Below are 20687 nucleotides of genomic sequence, written 5' to 3'. Positions count from 1 at the left end.
CGCATTTCAACAACAAATGACCAATGACTCTGTTTTTCTGGTGAAGACAGAAACAGAAACTGATCACAATTCAAAACCACCCAACACATATCTGCCTGAATTCAAGGTATTTTAAACAGACGCTGCAACCCAGTGATCCACCTACTGTACTTACTTCAGATTCCTTTTTTTAATAAAGTTTCTTATTCAGTCTTCTTTCCACTCATCCATCTTGTTTATGCTCAGAGAAAGCTGAAACTCACTCAAATCACTTTGTCTCTCTAATGAGACACGCAGAGTGAGAGTGCACGAAGCACAGTTCAACTCAAACAATCAAATTAACTGCAAGATGCACAGCAGCGGAAGAAGTTTTCTGCTTGCTTGGGGTTTTTTTTTGTTTGTTCATTTGCCAGTGAGGATATCACCTTTTCCAGACACCTTGTTGGTTTTTCTTTTTTCTTTTTTTTTTTGTTGCTGGGATTTACAGGCTTAAAAGTACGATTTATGCTTTACCCTTGGTTAGTTTATACAAAAATTCCAATTTATTGGTGTAACACCAGCACCGGAGAGGTGTATTATCTTGGTGGCCCCAGTGGCTGTCTGGAGCCGGTTTGTGTGTGTGTGTGTGTGTGTGTGTGTGTGTGTATGTGTATGTGTGTGACAGGATAAGACAGACTACGGTCCAGTGATCACGCCATCTCTCTCACTGAGCCATGCTACTGGCTGTCTGAGAGTGTCAGATACCAGAGCAAACGCACAAGAATCACATCCACACCCACACACACACACACACACACACACACTTGTCTATTGGAATGGATATGTTTGGATGTAAGAATGAACGGAGGCATCCATTCTGTGCAGGGAGATGAACACTTCTTCAATACGCCTTCAGGAGGTAATGATGTAAATGATGTGACCTTTTCCAAAATGTTCCGTTTGTGTCACCTTGCTCACTGGAAAATGTCCCTTTCCACCACCTTGTCTACTTTCCTCCATCTTTTAACAGGCGTTAAACCAAGCTGACAGCTCAACTAGTCTGTCTGAAGGTCACTGTCTTCACTGCTGCTTGTAAATATGAAGCTACCTGGGGAGTGCGTCTCTCTCCTCGGTGTGCGCACTGGAAGTGACACGCTCGTGCACACTTCTGACAGCGCAGAGGGTGTTGCGTGGTAAAAGCCAAATGTCACATTTTAAGGAAAGGGCCGCATATTACAGCAGTTTCTACTCTATGTTTTAGTCAAGACCTTGATAACGTCTTTGGAGTGTTTTCATCTCTGGAATCTGAAGTTGCAGCCAGTTTCAGACGAACGCTGGCAGGGGATGTCAGGAGAGCGGAGTTGTATAAGTGGAGCTGAGTGTTTCACAGTTTTGCCTGCAGCGGGAAGTCGCTCCTTAGAAAGTCAGAGATGCTCTCTTTCACTCAAAGGCTGCGCCATCACTGCTCTTTCCCACTAGCATAACAAACATTACACGCTGCGGCGAACATGGATACGAATGTCCAAGTGGACCACATAAGTGCTTAGGAGTGCACATGTGGATTTTTTGGCATGTAAGGGACCATTTCGACCGTTTTCCTCTCACGCGTGAGCAAGGAGCAGCCGGGGAGCAATAAGCTGAAAACCCAGAGTGAAGTTAAAGTGCTGCTACTCCACTCACATATAATCAGATTTCAAGGTTTCTCATTACATTTGGGCTTGATCCTGATTGGATCCCCTCATTAATGAACTATTGAATTCCTCTAATCAGACCAGTTTGCAGTAGTTTAAGTAGTTGAACTGATGCACTTATAGGACTCCTCTTTTTGTGATGACCCAGGATGTTGGTCAGCTCAGTTATGGTCTAAAGTGGGTTTGCGTTACATTTAGTCTGGAAGAAGCAGCAATAGGCGGGTGATGGGTGATTGGTGGGTCATTTCTTGTTCTGTGTTTATTTATTTCTGTGGATAGAATTTGAGGTACTTGTACTTGACACGAGTACTTCCAGTTTACGCTTCACTACAGTTCTGAGGGAACTGTTGTACTTCTTTCTCCACTACATCAATTTGATTGTTATAGTTACTAATTGTTTAACAAATTAAGATTATCATACAGATCGACATACAGTATGATGAGCTTAGTAACTGTTGTGCATTTACAGATTCAACGCAAAGGTTTGTAAAATAGTTCAAATAAGCTCGGTCTCCACCAACTAAAAAGTACAATGTTACTTGCACATCAATGCATCAGAAATAATCATCTAATAATATAATTGCATAACACTCAGGAAGATTTCCTGCATTGATTACTTTTACTTTACATACTGTGTTATGAGTATTTTTGCAGTGCGGTGATGCTACTTGTACCAAAGTAAAAAACCTGTTGTGCCTGTTGTGTCTGTTCCTCTGGCTCTCTGTATTATGGCAGTTCAGCTTTCACATATAATGAATCAATACTTTTGCTTGAGCTCATTTTCATTTGTTATAAATAGTTTCCACGCGTGTGAAAGCAAAACTTCAAGCATGAAAATATTCCCCCAAATAATTTCAGGTGTGGAGCAGTTAAAAGCTTAAAGGTTTGTTTTTTTTTCCAGTTGAATTGGTTAAATTTTTTAATTTTAATGTCCGATACTACCAGATGTGTCTTCTTTAGAATAAGCTTTTAACCAATTAAGACTCTTTTTGAGTAACTAATCACATAAAGCGTAACTCTCACAGAAGTTTGCTTTGCTTTCAGTGAATAATCAAAGGTTTGTTTGGAGATGCTTGAATGACAAAAACCCACTGACGCGCGCTAATGACTAGAGCCAGGACACGCTTGGTGCTTGGGGGATACACAAAGTCTTTTTATGGTCTCTCAGTGTCAAACAAAGGCCAAGACATCCTCTTCGTCTGGAGTTGCTCCACTCCAAATACAAACTATGGTTCAACTTTTTATACAATGTGACATGATTCAGTTTCTCCTTGTGAAACGGAGACATGGCATTTAAAGCAGAGGGGGTCTTGGTGGTATTTTAGGCTGAGGAGTGACGTTGTGTGTGAATCACATCTAATACACAGCAGCACTCAGTCAATGTCTGCCTCATGTTCTTGCCTCGTACATCACCTAACAGAGACTTTGAGGATAATGTGGCGCATAACCGCAGTCTGCGTTTGTGTGCGCGTCAGTGGCCATAAATGCAAAATACTCGTCAACATCATCGCATGCTGGTTTTTAAGTACGTGTCAAAACATCTTGTTCTTCTCACCGAAAGAGAGAGGAAAAATGTGCAAATGCAGCTGCCTTTTTAGCAACGCAAGTGTCTGCCAAGGGCATTCCTCCTTGTTACACCAATCCCTCCCTGAAGCAAACAGAAAGTGTTTTACTTACAGCGGTTCAGGGGATGCGAGCCTCAGAGGGGACATTTATTATAGAGCGTTTTCTATCTTCATAGCTCAGCTGGCTGGCACATTCAGGGTACTACACTTGGCATTGGTGGGCATGCATCACTTTAAAATGATTTTTATCAAGAAGGACTGGGGGAAAATGAAAAAGAGAACCTGCTGAAATTTGTCCTGGCTCTATCTTATCTGTTAATACAGGACTTTTGCCCCCTGTAGTTTATCTGTGTGTATGCATCTCCAGGGGTTATATACAGAATTTATGGGTGTATCTCTTTCTCTCTTTATTTCCCACACTTCCTTTCTCTGCTCCCTACTCTTTCTCTTCCCCTGTTTTTGTTATCACATCTTTTGCCCCTGACTCGGGGCCTCCTCCCTCAGCTTCTCAGTCTGGTGGCCAAACCTTATCAGTCCCTCTCACTGGCTTATTATGCACTTATAAATAAAGATACTTTGGTAAATCATATCCTATGTTGTTCTTTACACTTTTGATGAAAGAACAATAATCATATAAGGTACACGCATGACATGTAGGTGCAATGTACTTAAATGAGCAACGTTTTGATCCCAGTCTGATCTTCATCGCATTTAATGTTTAAAAATGTGGTACATTCTCATGTACACCAAATGGCTATGACAAAAGGTGTGCCTAACAAGGGGTTCAGTTGTTAACCACCAGATGATTGCAAATTTGAATTTGTTTGAGATTTAATATGTGGAAATGTTTATTGTCAGCAGCTCATTTACTTAGTTAGAATAAATCCAATTAAACACTATTTTAAAAAAAAAAAAAAAAAAAGCCAGTTTAGCAACTGAAAAGAAGAATACTATTCATTGTTTACAGTAGTATTTCCCAGCTGTGTCGGAGCCAGTCCTGGACGCTGTATAGGAGTGTATGGTTAGGCCTCATCTTAAACCTGTTCTATTGCAACAGTAGGATTGAAACATGCTGGTTAAAAATACGAAGAATAAACAGTGTTTCCTGCAGGATTTAGTTTTTTTCCGGCAGCGGGGGCAGGGCAAGGCATTTTTCTAATCATACTTATACTTACATAATACTATGACTAATTAGATGTATGCTGAAAAGTAAACATTTTTCCATGTCTTCCACTGATCAACTGGTGAGGATGCTGACCTGGGACAATATTTATTAGCACAATATTGTACATACAACCATCAAGTGCATATGAAGATGCCTTTACATCTTTGTTTTGGAATGAACCAGCTGGAAACATAAAACGTTAGCCAGAGGTGGCGTTTTCACCCAACTCATGAAGCAAACGTTAGCTTGATTAGCTTTCTAGTCAACGCGGATAAACTCTGTTAGCGACAATCTGCTTTCGTCTCCCACTCTCTGAAATCAAGGACCAGTTCAGGGAACTGTTTCGCAAGATACTGACACACATCCACAGTCGTGCATGTGTTGTGCATGTGTCAGTAATACGGCTGAAATGTTGGCTGATGAGATGTGATGAATTTAAAAGTTTAGAGTCTAGCAGCCTGTTAAAAATATGTATCTTGTGTGCAAGTGGAAACTCTGGTGACCTAATGATGCTACAGGATAGAGCACTTGAGCAGTAATTGGGTTCATCCTATTAAGTCCATGGATATCCACTCACCCATTCAAATTTTATATTCCTTGTATGAACCGATTTTGACATTTCGTCTGAAAAGCAGGGGGATTTCGGCCTGATGATTGCAAAAATAGTAATATGTAATCATAAGAAAAGAGTCTTAGGAGACAGATTCCTGTGCAAATGTGTCTTCGCTGCCCTGCACTGTGCTCCGGAGTCCCTTTTGGGCTATTTCCGCTACATAATGCTAAGTGATGTGCATTGAAAGATTTTTTCCCACAGGACTAAATGAATGGATGAATAACAAAAAAAAAAGAAAAAAAAACTCTGAGAGTGCTTAGCAAATGGGAGTCGGTGGCAAATGAAAAGAAAAGATCTGGGATCCGGATGCAGGGTGTATCCATGGTACAGCCTGACCCTTCCTGATGTGTCTTGGGTCAAAGCTCTGAGAAGGCAAATGCAGAGAGAGAGACTGACAGTAATATTGAAAGTATAAAGCCAAGTATAGAATAGCCAGCAGTAACTGATTAACTCTATTTGAAATAAAGAATAATGAATCATGAGTTTTTTTTTTCATAATGGAATCTTTCTACATTATTGGATTTATTTTTTTTGTTTCATTTTTCAGCCATGCATTATTTATGTCATTATGTTTCATCTATGAATTTTCTGAACGCGCAGAACAAACGTGATCTCGAGACGCTGGAAAGCTTCCTCAGTAGTAAGAATTGGCAGGATTTCTTAAGAGCCATTTTCAATGGACAGTTGAAACTTCCATACACTCAGGCTACTTTTACACAGCAGCAAAACATTACGCCATGACTGCCTGATTAGCTCTGCTTCCTTGGAGCAATATCAATTGAGAGATATGCGTGCTTGCATTAATACATACATACACACACACACACACACACACATATAGTACATACATCTCATTACCAAATGGCCTGGAGCATCTCAGTTTAATGAGGATCACACACTCAGGTGTTCGGTAACATCATTTTGTGTTTGTATTTAAAATTCCTCTCTATCACCATCAGCGTGAAAGTCCTGTACCTGGCACTTACCCTCCAGTTTGATTACATATCCTGCAGGAAAACATCTGGAAAACATCTGAGCAAATGTGAGTGTATTCATGTTTCTGTACTTTGTCTCATCACTCATCTTTGACAAGATATGTCCCTTGTTTGCATGAATCTGGACTTTTCAATCTTCCTGTTCATGTAAGATTTTACTCTGCTAACGTGTCTCACTTATGTGATTCATTGCCATTCAAATAAATCTTCTATTTTGAAGCAGCACTTAATAGCTACAGAAGTCTGGGTTTTGGCTCCTCTTCTGCTCAGTAACACCGGAACTGGTTTAGCATCTAACGCTGGTGGTTTCTACAATGACTCGTGTGCCACAATCCCCGACAACGCTACGGTTGTCTGATGACAAACACCTGTATATGTCATCAGCTATCGCTCTTCGTGACTGCTTGACTGCTCGACCCGCGACACCGCTGAAACCATAACTCCATGACAATCGCGCAATAGATTCCCCCGGAGGGTTTCAATGACCAGCCTGAGACCCGCTACCGCCTCTCTGCTGCTCATCTGTCACATGGTTTCAACACTGGTGGTGGTGACGACCGTTCCCTCCAGGTCAGCTCATCCACCAAGCACCTGATGCCGTGACTCTCGGTTCTAATGCTAAACCAGAGGCAGTGCTCTCTCAAAGGAAATCTGAAATGACTGGAAATGACACCATGTTTAGCTCTAAGGTTTAAGTGGTGTAGCACAGATGTTCAACCCCAGGTTTTCTAAAAAGTATTTAAAGAAATCATTTTGAGGAGGAAAGGGTAGCTGGTTACAAAGGGAGGCTGTTTATGGACATTGCTTCATTTAATTTCATATTTCAACCAGTCTAGAAAAAGTAAGGAGGGGAGCTTTTCTTTAAAGGCAGTGGGCTATATTTCATTTCTAAATTTAAAAGTAAGCCCATAATGGTACCGTCAAGCAGTGCTAGCTTTGTTTGTCAGTCTTTTAATCTTGTCATTTGATGAAAAGTCTACTAATAATGGGGAGACTGGTTTCGTTTCATTTCTTGCACAAAAGACTTTTATCACTTCACCACAGGTTGATTACCACTGAGGAGGGTGGAGGTATAAACATGATACCTTTCATCATCAGTGTTTAAGAAACATTTACGCTGTGTGACAGTATGTGATTGTCTTCAATCACTGAGCTTGAGGTTGGTTGATTGATGATTTTTTAATTGCAGTGTCTAATTAGTTCACTGATTTTCTTTGTTGCTGCAGCACCATGCTGCCACGGTAATTTGCTGCCAACAGGTGGGGAATTTGGAGTCAATGTAGCTTAGAAAGCACATCAGGACGTGAACGTGGCGGTGACATAAACTGCACTGAACAACTGCCGCCTGCTCTGTTTTATGTAGCTTCACTGCTTTGTAGGCAGACAAATCTCTTTATGTGTTAGCTCCTCCTTTCAACACCTGCTTCTCTTTTCACACAACCAAAATGTGTGAAAAGACAACTTGTTGTCATGTTTACTTTTGGTTTTCAGAGTAAAATCCCTGGCTTCAACATAAACTCTAACTCATATGTTCCTTAACCGCTATATGTGTTTGTTAACATACTTTTTTTTCCCGGTATTACATTGGATGTCGGACAAAACTATGTCGTGCCAAATGAGTTGTAGTTTTGCACATGGGAGGATTCCTAAACGGGGCAACCGGGCACAGGCCCAGAGCCCTCTGTTTGAAGTGGCTGTAAATTTTTTTTTAGTGGAAAGTCAAACGAGTACAAGGAGATGATGAACTACAAAATGGCTGCAGACACAGAATGACCACGAAGAGATGCAAAAGAAGAAACAACGATAAAGAAGTTCAAACGCATGACAACGAGACGGCAAACAACCACAAAAAGATACAAAGCGACTACAAATGCCTTTTGTCATTTGCAGTGTTAAAAAAAAAAAAAAAAAAAAAAAAAAAAAAAATCTTCTCATCTCATTACTGTCCAGGCCTGCATCCACCTCACCCTCAGATCCTCAGCTCAACTCAGGCTTAATAAAAATAACATCATTATCAAATAAAATCAAACTTTTATATACGTCTAAACACTCCTCCTGAGTCTTAACTGTCCAACAGCCCTGAAGCAAAATAAAGTCAAAATTGCTTGAAGAATATATAGAGTCTGACTTCCAGGAACTTTCATGTGCAAATATCAGCTTCTTCCTCTGCAGAACTTCAAGACATTCAACTCATTTTGTTCATATATCTCACTCTCCCTCAGGCCCTTCACAGCCCTCTGTCATCGTGTGGAGTATTATGACAGAATAAAACGATGTGAATGTTTAGCACTCGCTCTACACTGCTTGTTGACGTGTGCTGGCATGTGCTAAGTGGAAAACAGCGTATAGAGTAATGAGGAACACAAAGGTGCAAGGGAAATACAGTCATTGAAGAATTGGCTTCAAAATTCAACAAAAATATAGTTTAGTCCTTGTTTAGCACAAGAAACGCATTGAAAATCCTCAGGAATCAAAACATGGCGATCAAGACGAGAAATGATCCGGGTGACTCGGTGTATCTGACCACTAAAGACCCCGTCTCCACTATCAGATTCAAGATTATCTCAAAAAGAAAAGGAAAAGGAACCCAATACAATTGTTAGCCAGCACACACAAATATATTTCATACGATATGGAAGACAATTTAATGGTAATAGATGATGATCATGACTCTGATTCAATTGATCGCCAATCTTTATAATCTAAAAAGATGTTCTGAAATTGGAAAAAGAAAAGTCAGTCAACATCTATTAATCCCTAGAGCATGAATATGATCAGAAAGTCCAAACATCCCACAGCTTGACAAAAACTGAATTACCGAAAAAAAAGAAAAAAAAAAGGGAATGACATTTTTTGGAGAAAACAGCCTTTCTTTCTATTTGCAGGTTATGTACAAACATACTTTCTTTTCCTTATCCACAACCTCCACAGCTGGTTACAGTCTATCAGATATTGCAATCTAATACCTGCAGATTTTCCTGAGCCAGGTATATGGCAGACTTTTCCAAATCCCCAACTGGGATTAGAGCCAGCATGGAAAACTAAACCTCTTCAGGTAAATCCCCTGCCCTCACAGGGTCAACAACATGTCTCTTATAAAACTGGTAAAAGGTCCTGTGACAACAGTTATTTCTTGTCGTTCTGTTATATGTAAAACACTGGAAGACTAATCACCATTTAATAAGCAGCTTAAAACGAAGCAAAGAAATGTAAGCACAATCAGAAATCTCCTCTAGTTCCTCCGAGCTCACCTTGTTCAAATAATTCTCTTCCTGGGACGATCGTTCTGCTGATTCAGGTGTTTTGAGGAGAATCTCAGTAGGAAAGGTCAAACTCTAATTATAATGCAGTGGTGTGTGATCACACACTCTTCACTGCCCATATCTCAGCAATATAAAGTACAGTGGCCCAGCTGCAGACGCAGCTGCACGTCGCTGCTGCTAAATGCAATTCATCATGTGTTATCATCTCACCACGCCGCTGCAGTGATTGAGTGTATATAGAGTGCATTCTTATGTGCTGCGTGGTTGTGTGTGCAGGCGCCTATGCAGATGTGTTTCAGTGGCATATTCCAGACTGATATTGTAGCTGGACTGTGACCAAACATCTGCCAGATGTGAGAGAAGCAGGTTCTCCCCCAACTATAAGGATTACAGAGGAGACAAAGTAGACATATGACGCATAGTGAGGGCTGTTGGATGGAAATGACTTACGTTCACTGCCCAGCTTATTACAATGACAGTTTTTTTTAATTTAATAATGGCCACTGTCAAAGTAAAATAGTAAAAGAGTCATTTGTTTATCATTATTCTTTGTTCACTTTGTTATAATTGTGTCCTTTCAGAACAAACTCTGCAGTTGTATTTGAATGTGGGGAAATGAAGAAGGTGAAAACATCAGTCTGATGCACTCCAGATGTTCAGTGTTGAGACGTCTTTTCCCTGGCATCTGTAACCAGACCTGATGGGTTATGCGAGTGACCGTCAGTTTATGGCTTCTCTCCAGGTTGTTTATGGGGAAGAAGCCAATCTTGATCTTCAATCTTTGTTTTAAAGAAAAGTATAAATTACACCTCTGCCTTTTGTTCGAGGACGTTCTCCCCTTGGTTTCAAGGCTGTCAGGTACCTGTGAACAATGCGCTTGTATTTCCTTAACCACCAGTGTTTTTTGGGTTTATTTCTGTCCAGAGTGTTTGTCTCTAAATGGAGCAATTTTTTCTGCAACAGTGCAAAGCAAAAACAAATGTGTTGGCGTTAAAAGGACTATGACGACGTGGCTATACATTTTTGCTACGTGCAGTTTTAGATCTTTACGTTTTGTTTATGTTAAACTGGCTATAATCAATATTTACATTCGTTCACATTCATTCAGCTGCAAAAGAGCCACATATTTTCCACAGTAGTTGTGAGGAGGGTGAGGAACATTGAACTTGCTATTCACCAGGCGGCCAGAAACACAACTCCAAATGAATGCTAATGTTCCCGCGTATCTACTGGGTGTGTAAATAGAAAAATGTTTGCAAACAAGTTTGTCACATCAACTTAAAAGAGGATGTCAGTGTTGTGCTCAGAGCTTATTTTGGCTGCCTCCAAGATGCCAAAAAACATTGCAGGTTTAGACTAATGTGTGGTAATGGAGTACAGTTTTTTATTTTTTTCGTTTTTGATCATTCTGTGTTTAAGCTGAGCCAATAGATTTTAGATGTCTGGAACTTTAATGTTTGTTGTCTTAGTAGACATGTGCAAGTGGATGTCATGTCACAGAAAGAATCTTTTAATAGCTTGGATACATAATTATCACAGTATCCATGGCCACAGCATGCATTATCCACACGATTCCCTACCTTGCCAAGTATTGCCCTGAGCTGCTGTTGCTCTGTTGTACATCCATACAGTTAGTAGTCCCAGGTATGAGCGCCAGGGCGGGATTCTCCTGGGCTGCACTGCCCACCGCCCTCGCCACCAGCGCCAGTGAGTCGTGGACGTAGTGATCCAGGGAAGGGGACCCCATGACCCCGTGGGCCAGAAGCCCCAGCGGCAGCCCCTCTGTTCTCAGCTCTGCCACATTCTGGCTGTCCCCCAAGATCCAGTGAAAGTCTGGGAGCGTCATCCGAGTGGCGAGCGTCCACAGACGCCGCACCTCCCGGATATCGCACCCAAATGTCACCACCCCCGTTGTGGATGAAGGTTCTCTCAGGGCCTCCAGCTGCCGCATGAGAGCTTGCTGCTGGTCCGATTTTGAGGAGGAAGCGGATGAGGAAGCGGGGGCCGAGGCAGCGGAGGAAAAATAGGGTAAAGACGGCAATGACGATGAAGCGTCCGCTCCCGTTGCGACGCCCGTTGCCAGTCCTGAGGATGACGGCGAAGATGAAGACGGTGATAAGGTTGAGGCGTTAGTTGTCAGGTTGACAAGAGTGCCCAGGTGGAAGCGGGTGTTGTTTTTGATGAGTGAAAGGAAGTCGCTAATGTCCCATTCCTGGCAGAGGAGAACGCTGATGTCCCACCAGCCGTTCATCATCAGCAGGGAGTAGAGCAGACGGGATGGTGGGGCCTCCACGGTCCGCATCGCCACTTGGAAATGGAGAGGATTCTATGAGGAGATAGAAAGAGGGGAAGGGGTGAAATGGGAGATGAATAGGCAGATAGGTGAGAAAGGTTTACACACAGGAAGAGGAAAACAAATGGGGAGGGTGAAAGGACAGAGAAAGAGGAATGTGAGATAATTTGGGAAAGGTGAATTAAAATGTAAATTTAACAAGAAAAGAAGGGAAAAGGTGTACAAGGGGATAGGGTGGGGAAGATTTAAGAGATTAAAAAAATGGATGGATGAGATATGAGGAGAGAGCACAGGGAACGGGAATGGAGAAGATGGGATAGAGATGAGGGACAGTTAAACAAATAAACAAGAGGAGATGGAGAATATGAAAAGGTGAGGTTGATGGGAGCGATAAACAAATGGAGGACAAAGGGTTGGTCAGGGTCAGTTGGATTTCATTGAGGGCAGAGAGATAGGAGAAATAAAGCATTAGTGGATGGGTTCGGAATGAAGGGGTAGATTGTGAGAAAAGAGAAAGATGTGATGGGGAAAAAAGGGTGAATGATAAAATAAGGGTAACAGAGGAAGATGGTGGAGGAGGGAGCGGGGTGCAATGTTAAAGGAGAGGAGAGAAGGTTAGATGGGAATAAGATTAGGAGGATGGGCCACCAGGGAGGAGGAACAGATAGAGTAGAGAGGAAGAGGAAAGAAGGAAAGACAGAAAGGAAGAAGTGGAATTACTTTCTCTCTTAGAATTCAACTTGTTCGTTGTTCCAAACACAGCCTGCTGGATATAATGGATTTCAGCCTCCACTCACCTGCTCCCATGAATATCATTATTCACATCATAAGGAATACTGTATATCTATTTTTGCGTGTACAGTCTTTGTACTTTTAGCTATACCTAAAACCTAAAGAAACACAACTGGGCACCGTTTAGAAAGGGTCTTTCACCTACTGAACTCCACGTAATTGACACATTTTCGGAAATTCATCAGCTGATTCATGAGGGCTGGACAGATCAATGAGTACCAGCACGGCACTGGCCTGTGATTTCCACCTGGACCTTGGATGATGAGTGTGTGGTCTCATGGTGCTGCTGTCAATGAAAACCATTCATGAACTGGCCAAATGTCCGAGACAAACTAGCGTGAGACGTCTGATTAATATGCTTTGTTTGGAAATATCCAAAATGCATTTTGGCAACAGCCTCACCAAAGGCGTAGACATTTCAGATATGATTTACATTGTTATTCATTATGTTCTAAGGAGCATACAGCTCATATTAGCGTACATGTGTTAGCCCATGAGGGGAGAGTGGTGCATTCTTTATTTTGCCATTGACCATTTTCCAAACTATGTAGTGAATTTTTATATTGATTTCCTGCCATCCAGACAGTGGTTGGTTTATTTTCAGTATTAAATCCCCTCCTGGAGCCTGGACATTTGCTTGAGCTAGCTAATCCAAAGTGAAGGTCCATCATCTTTTATCTATTTCTTTTAGTCACAGTTAAGGTAATCTTCAAGCTGCAAGCAGGGATCAGGTTCAGAGGTCTCCTTGGTTGGTGCATAGATGACTTTGTTATCAGAAAATCAACCTGGGAGACAGTTGATGAGTGAAGTTATTGTTCATCAAGCGACTTTCAAACCTGAAATGTTGGGGTGTTTTCAAACACACCATCAGTGAGAGTTTTCCAACTCAAAATGCAGAAATACAGAGGGTTCTCTTATTCTTGCTCGACTGTTTTGCATGTACAGGCCTGAAAAATACATATGTATCATGTTTTATTTATTGCATTGGTCAGGGTAAATAAATCCTAGATCCACAGTTGTCTTATAATGTGCACTGTACACAGTTTTATATACAAGGAAACAACAGTGTTGCTCACTTGTAGAATGTAGAAGAAATTTAAGTTCCAGGATAAATTCTGAGAAGTGCTTTACACAACATTTGTATTTATCTGATGCAGCCGAGTCATTAAGAATCAAATAAATTGCATCGTATCTGGAAATCAGAACTGATATCCAGCCCTAGTGTCAAGCACTGATTTTCAAACTGTACTGAAATAAAGCTGGACACAAACTTATTGAGTGCTTTAGAAAACAGAAATGTAAATTACAGCTAATTTGTTGGTATTTGGTAAACGGACAAAACCACCAAATTGGGTCCACTGCCTCCCTCAGTGCCATTATGATCAGACCAGTGCAAACCCTCTGTATCCTACGCATACAGTGCACTACACCACCAGAATTAAAGTAAGCCAGAAGATCAGAGCGGATACGCTTCAAAGCTGACACAGTCATCCCTGTAATGCTTCAGATAAAATTAATTCAGGCTGCATGAGCTGCCAGTTCTGCTTCAGTGTTCCTTGGCATACTGTACCCAGCCCACAACATGCCAGTCACCCAGGTAATCAATCAGTCATGCACTCGCACACACACACACACAAACACACGGAAGTGCACATACTTACAAGTCGACTGACAACTCTGTTTAATTGACTTACAACTTTTACACAAGCTTTGCATTAACGGTCCATCAGATTTATCTATTGGTTGATTTCATTTATCCCATTAATCACTCTAGCCAATAGACGTGCAAATAAGACGATCATTATTCACCTTCTTGTTGCATGTACACAGATGGATTTTTTGTTGCAAACAAAATCAATATAATACATGTTGTTTTATTTCAAATGCAGAAGTCCTGTTTCAGAGAAAGAAACAGTAACACAGTCCGCGGGGCATCAGACTCCCACCTCCTCTCAGGAGAATTGGAGGATTTATTCTCAGCTGCAGCACTTCTGCACTGTGATCACCATAAATCTGTAACCCTCTCTTTGTTCCTCATGTAAATAAACAGAAAAAAAAAAAAATAGCTGGGAAGTGCGGATGACTGCTCCCTTACATAAATACAGAGATCTGTTGCTTTCGATGCACCAGGAAATCCCAGGTCTGCTGTCACTGCTCTCTTTCATCCTTCGTCTGTCTTCAAAACTCTTTTTTTTTTTTTTTTTTTCTTTCTGTGATTTCCACACAAAATACATTTACTGGGAGTTTTTGAGGCGAAGAAACTTGCAACCCTTGCTGTATGGTAAAACTGCAGCGCCTGGCAGAATCATGAGCCAGTGGACAAATCAAATAAACTAGTAATGACTTGAATATCGATCGTTTCTTGATTAGATGATTCGTTGTGGGCAAAAGGTGAAAACAGAATAAAATGGTTCATATAGAATTTTACTTAAGTAAACATATAAAAATCTGTTCCGTACTCGCAGTAATTTACTGAAAAAAAAAAAAAAAATCTTGCAGATGTTGCAAAACTAACGTCTCGAGGGGTCTCACTATTGTTCTTTCTCACAGCAAAATATCCCTACAGCCCCCATCCCTTAACTCCATGAAGACCTTCCCATGGTTCTTAGCCTTTCATCCAACTGGCCTCTTTATGTCACTGCTAACATTATTTATGAAGGGACAAAGAGAAACTCCGCTAACTCCCCCTACAGTCAGCAAAACCCTATCATTCATCTATTATCACTGGATAGAAGCTCTGGACATAATTACTCCAATCTCTTAATCTACAAATTAATTCACCAGGATGTAATGGAAAAGTAAATTCCAGCCTTATTATATGTACCTGTGGGTTTTTTTTGTTGTTTTTTTTTTTAATCTTCACAGTACAAATATTCCAGACAAAAACAATCTGCGTTATCACTATCATCCTTCATTCCCAGAGCCCCCTGCCATGAACCTCAACTTATTGTGAGATGTGCTGTACTTGTAAGACAAATGCCTTCCTTCTGTCCTGCTGAAAAACATATTCCGACTGCCACGTTGTATACACCCTGAGTTACACTACTGCAGCTATTACTTCCACCTGTAAAACTGATGCAGTCCAGTACACCACTACTACACCATTACAAATTAGCATCAAATTAAATCTACACCTGTGTGACACCGTTTTATAATCTTTGCAGCGGTAGAGGATTTACTGTCTGTCAGATTCGATTGCACAAATGGACCGAATGAACTGGTAACACGGTGTCTCTGTCTATGATTAACATTGCACATCTACACATTCCACATATAGTTCTGCACATATGACACATATGACCTTTGACATAATGGGAATATCTGCCACACATTTTTAATGCAAATAGCATACATTTGTAAATAACTGGATTAAGTGGCAACAGATATTTGCATATACGCTTCAAGCTGTCAGTGAAGATGCCATATCTTAATGTTCCACTTGCTACAGCTACAGTGTTGCAGGCCAGCATGGGATATATTTCCACTTTAAAACTAGGTCCTTTATATCAGAGACTACTGGTCTTTCCCCAGGAGTTTCTCAGGCCCTCTCAACCATGTGCTGCTTCCAAGAAGGCCTCGCCACCTATTCTCAGCCTCCCTAGTCCCTTCACTCTGAGTTTACTTTATCTTTTGGTCCGTAAGCTTCATATTCTCATGCAGCCTCATCATTGTGAGACTTACATAACAAACTGTGGGCAGATTACATTATCACAAGTCACTTGCTGAATTATTATATTGTGTAATTTTCAACAGTGAACTTTGTTTTACCTCAACTGGAAACTTTGCTGGAATAAAAATAAGGCCAAGGTTACCAAATGACACCGAAATAAACACTAATGAGATCCGCTCAAGACATTCAGTTTTCATATTTTGGAAACTGTGTTTTGGAGAGGTTGCTGTCAGCCTTCAGTTGGGATTTGCTAGTGAAACTAGATTGAGTCAGAGGGGAGTTAAGCCATTTCTCCAAAAAGTCACACACGAACACTGCACAATCTGTTTGTATGACTTGTCTATTCCCTAGTCATTTTCATCTTGTTCATCCTTCCGTCCATCCAACCCTCTATCCATCCACCCATCCACCCATTCATGCACCCATCAGTTAATCTGTTATTTAGTCTTTGTTGGCAGGTTTCTCTGCTGTATTTATACCTGTTATTCCACTTCTCAGAACCAGTTTGGACAGTGGACACCTGCTGACTCCTCGCAGCAAAATGCTTCCTTGTGCACAAAGCAGGAAATTGGATATTACATACACACACCCACACACACACACACACACACACACGTTAGCTCACTAGGTGGCAAGTGTCCCAGAACCCTTCAGTCTAACTAATGGTTCGGATGTGTATGTGCGCGGGTGTGTGTGTTGGTCCGAGTGTTGAAAAAAAAAACAAAACAATGATGCTCTATGCCCCTCCCAGGACGGTTGTGCGTGGAAAGCCAAAAACCACACACACTCTAACTGTTGGTCTGCACTCATTGATATGCAATAAGCGCCCTGTTAGTGCCACCTAATTAAAGAGGTTTACAGTGTTACACTACATTATTTTGTGTCTATGTGTGTGTGTCTACTTGTACGTGAGAGAGATTTTTACCTGTTTACACAAATAAGTGTACACACACACACACACACACACACACACACACACACAGTGGGTGTCTTCTCCACAGAATGATTATTGATGAACCATCCCAGTGATGCATTTAGGTTGTTTACACTTTTAACTCATTTTCCCTCTCTCTCTCTCTCTCTCTCTCTCTCTCTCTCTCTCTCTCTTTCTCTTTCTCTCTCTCCGTCTCTCTCTCCATCTCTCTCTCTCTGTCTCTCTCCAGCTGCAAATACTGATAATCTTCAGTGGGTGTATTTGGCGGGGGGGGGGAGTAGCTTCTCAGCTCATGAAACTGACCAGGCTCATCCCGTCTCTTACTGACAGTCGCGGCTGATTTTCATTAAACATGAAGGGAATCTCTCCTGAATTTTAACCAAACGGTTGCAGTTGCCCAGATTTAACTGTTAATCTGTGAAGGAGATGGGTCAGAAAATGTTCCATCATTTTTGTTACAGTTAGAAAGGCTGTTTATGGAAGGTGCCAACAACTTATTTCGATGTGTTGTGCTGTGGATAGATTCTTGATGCATAAACACGCCTCATACCTCAGAGCCTTCACATACTCGAACCATTCTGAAGATCAATTTTCGGGTTTTGAGGCCGTCAGTCGAGCGCTTGTGTTTTTCAGTTTGACTTGGATATTTTGGAAAGATGAGTTTTCTGCTCTAGTTTAAAGAAATCGCGACAGTAGCTAGATATTGGCATTGGTTTAAAAATGATAATGCCGCTCCTGACTTTAATGTATTTAGTGATGAAGTTCTTATAATTACGTTCTCCTGCCAAGTGGGTATATTGTTTGGAGGAAGAACTGCACACATAGTCTGGCCAAAGCTGTACTGAAGTAATTAAGAGAACAGGTGGTGAAGAACAATTTTGACCTTGTTGTATAAGCAGGGAAATGTCTTCAAAATGTTCTGTGTGGTTGAATTCCTGTGTTATAGCCAGTGTGCAGTCACCTCTGGAACAAGCTGAATGACTAACGTGGTGCCCAGGTTGCTCTATAACACAGGTGGCTCTGTATACATGGGGTTTTTCTTGCACAGACATGAGAGCAGGCCAGAGGCTGTAGTCAAAGATGGTGGTGCTCATTGAAGGTTGGAGTCTCCTGTTTTACATCTCAATAAGCAGTGTGATTATCAGACGTGTCTGATCATTATTAGTAGATGGATAGATAAAAGAGCAGCTCGTCATTTCTTTGTTGAAGATTAATACTCTACATGTCGACACAGCCAGAGGTTACCTTAAGTGTGTGTGTGTGTGTGTGTGTGAGAGAGAGAGAGAGAGCGAAAGAGTTCATCTCAGTTGTTCAAGTAGTAATGTGTAGTGACAAATTGTATTAAATACATATTTAGACTACACTAGCCTACATTGTTGTGCTCTCCACCCATGATGCTGAACTTTATACTTTAGCTCTATGTGTACACAGTGGGGTACTGAATAGCAATGAGGCATGTGTTTGTGCATATATACTATATCCCTCGGGGCATATGCTGCTAGGTGCACACAGCCTTCAATCAAACTTTCACTTGAAACCTTAAAAGAAGATAAAAATCCACTGTCCTCTTCCTCCCCTGCATAGAAACAGTGTGTAGATTTCAGCACCATGGACAGAGCCTGCTCGTGCTCTCTCCATGCGCACTAATTTGATGCTTTATGTGAACATCAGCTTGTGTCAAATTGTGTCGCCATTTTAGCAGATTTTTGGGCCATTTAACCGAGATCAATAATGAGGAAGGAAGGAGAAGAAAAAAAAGAAAATATCCTGCCCTTCCTCTGACAAGATGCCTAACGCACAGAGGGAGGGAGACAAGAGGAAAAAGACCAATAATAGGAGGAAGTGTCTCCCCCTCCAGCTGCTGTTTGAAATGTGGGCCACTGATGGCACTTGGTGAATAAGGCCCCATAAATCCACTTGAACTCATTTCACTCAGGTCTTTGAACTGAGATAAATCTATTAAGTGTAAATTGATCTGGCTTGTGGTCCTATATGTTGTTTGATGTTCACTTGTCACAGGTAATCCGTGTTTTTCTTTATCACAACAACTGTTTCACTTGTACACACACGGCCCACTGCAGCTGTGTGCAGGAGTGCAGTGATCAACAGTTCAGATGTAACTGAGAAATAACTTTTTTTTATTTTATTTTGTTTTTACCTCACTTTGGCGCGTGAACTCCCTCTGCACAACGCTGACGACTGGCACCTGAAGCGCCAGCGAGACGAACTCTAACTTGACGAACTCGTCCCGGTTCCGTGGGAAGGCGATCATGGCGGATACCCCCTGCACAACCACAGTGTGACACACGCTCTCCACGAAGGACAGCGGGTCCTCATTCTCGGGGCTACCCGCCGAGGAGAAGGAGAACGCGGGCAGCTCTCCGAGTCCGGACCCCACGGCCATGACCAGCTCCAGGGACAAATTATAGGGCAGTAATCCGGCCCGGTTCAGAGCCTCGACGGCGAGCAGGACCGAGTCTCGGGGTGCGAACACCCGGTTCTCCCTGGAGATGTTCTCCTCCCGCTGCCGTGCCTGGCTCTTACTCCTGTTCGCTCCCCTTTGGCTGTTAACGGTGCCTCTAGTCCTGAGGCTGCCGTATCCAGGCGCACTGGCACTTGTTTTAACCTGCTTTTCCAACTTCAGCCGCCGCTCTGCGCTCCCCGTCAAGCCTCCCTCGGCTTCCCAGTCCTCAGAACCGCTGCCAGCAGTGGCGGAAAACAAGCGAGGCTGAACGTGCAGAGCCCCGACCCGAACCGTGTGGCCGATCCGTTTCAGCACCTGGCACGGCTGCGGGTGCGAGTGAGCGCACGGCGGGAGAAAGACGAGAGCGCACAGTAGTAAACATAATGGTGGCGAAACCCCGGTGCCCGCTCGAGACGCAGGGCCATTCATCATCATCATCACCACCGTCTTCATCATCCCCGCTCCACAGCTGCACCGAATGCCCCGTCCAACCACAGACCGGCCGAACACCGGGGCCGCTCCGTCGGTCCCCCTCCTGGCACCCCACGTGTGGCCCTGGTGCGCCGCTCAGACCAGCTGTAGCTCCAGCTCCAGCTCCAGCCCCAGCTCCAGCTCCAGCTCCAGCTCCAGCCCCAGCTCGCGGTAAAGTTGTGCGTTTCTCCACGGACACAGACAACAGGCTGCTGAGGCGCGAGATCAGGCACGAGCCGCGCACAAGCAAAAAATGATCCCCAAAAGTGCTGTTTTTCATCTCAAAAGATTTCCATCATTCAAGCCTTTTGATTACTAAACAGGTCGCGGAATCAAACGGTCAAATGTGCACATATTCCAGTGGCAGAAAAAAAAAGCATGAAGCAGAGTGTGTAGGCAAGCCCAGAGGAGGAAATGTCGAAAAAAAGGTTAATGCGCATCAAACACATTCCAAAACAGGGGGAATCCACCACTGGAAACATCTGATGGCTTCGAAGGAAAATGATCCCATTATCATCCAGAGCTCAGGAGCCAAGACCACATCACTTCGACCCGATACTGGAGATAAAAAAGAAAATAATCTTTTTCTTTTTTATTTCTTTTTCTTTTTTTTTTAACCCCCCCCCCTCTCTTGTTAAACACCCAAGTAGAAGCTTTCCAGAGCTCAAGTCACCCTCTGTACTGACACTTGTACAGGCGAGACCTCCGGCACGAGAGCGCGGTCTTCTGCGCACGTTCCAATATGACTTAACCCCGTCCTCACTTTGCCCCCACCCACCCCCTTCAACCATGCCAGGGGGAGAGGTCGTGAAT

The 20687-nt window shown here is 42.4% G+C and overlaps 1 protein-coding gene across 1 annotated transcript in view; it reads right to left on the bottom strand.

The window, feature by feature from the left end:
- The window catches only part of LOC111237488 (glutamate receptor ionotropic, NMDA 3A-like), a 41677-nt gene extending 21818 nt beyond the window's left edge, over positions 1–19859 (bottom strand). The window contains exons 1-3 of the mRNA XM_022766605.1: positions 19098–19859; positions 11378–11576; positions 10831–11233 (exon numbers count right to left, since the gene is read on the bottom strand). Of these exons, the coding sequence (XP_022622326.1) occupies positions 10831–11233; positions 11378–11576; positions 19098–19859 (1364 nt within the window). The remainder of the gene's footprint in view (positions 1–10830; positions 11234–11377; positions 11577–19097) is intronic.
- Positions 19860–20687: the final 828 nt, after the last annotated feature.

The sequence above is a fragment of the Seriola dumerili genome, unplaced genomic scaffold (assembly GCF_002260705.1).
Source record: "Seriola dumerili isolate Sdu_G_001 unplaced genomic scaffold, Sdu_1.0 BDQW01000874.1, whole genome shotgun sequence".
NCBI classification, from domain to species: domain Eukaryota; kingdom Metazoa; phylum Chordata; class Actinopteri; order Carangiformes; family Carangidae; genus Seriola; species Seriola dumerili.
Note: the sequence above shows the minus strand (reverse complement) of the source record. Positions and strands in the feature narration are given on the sequence as shown.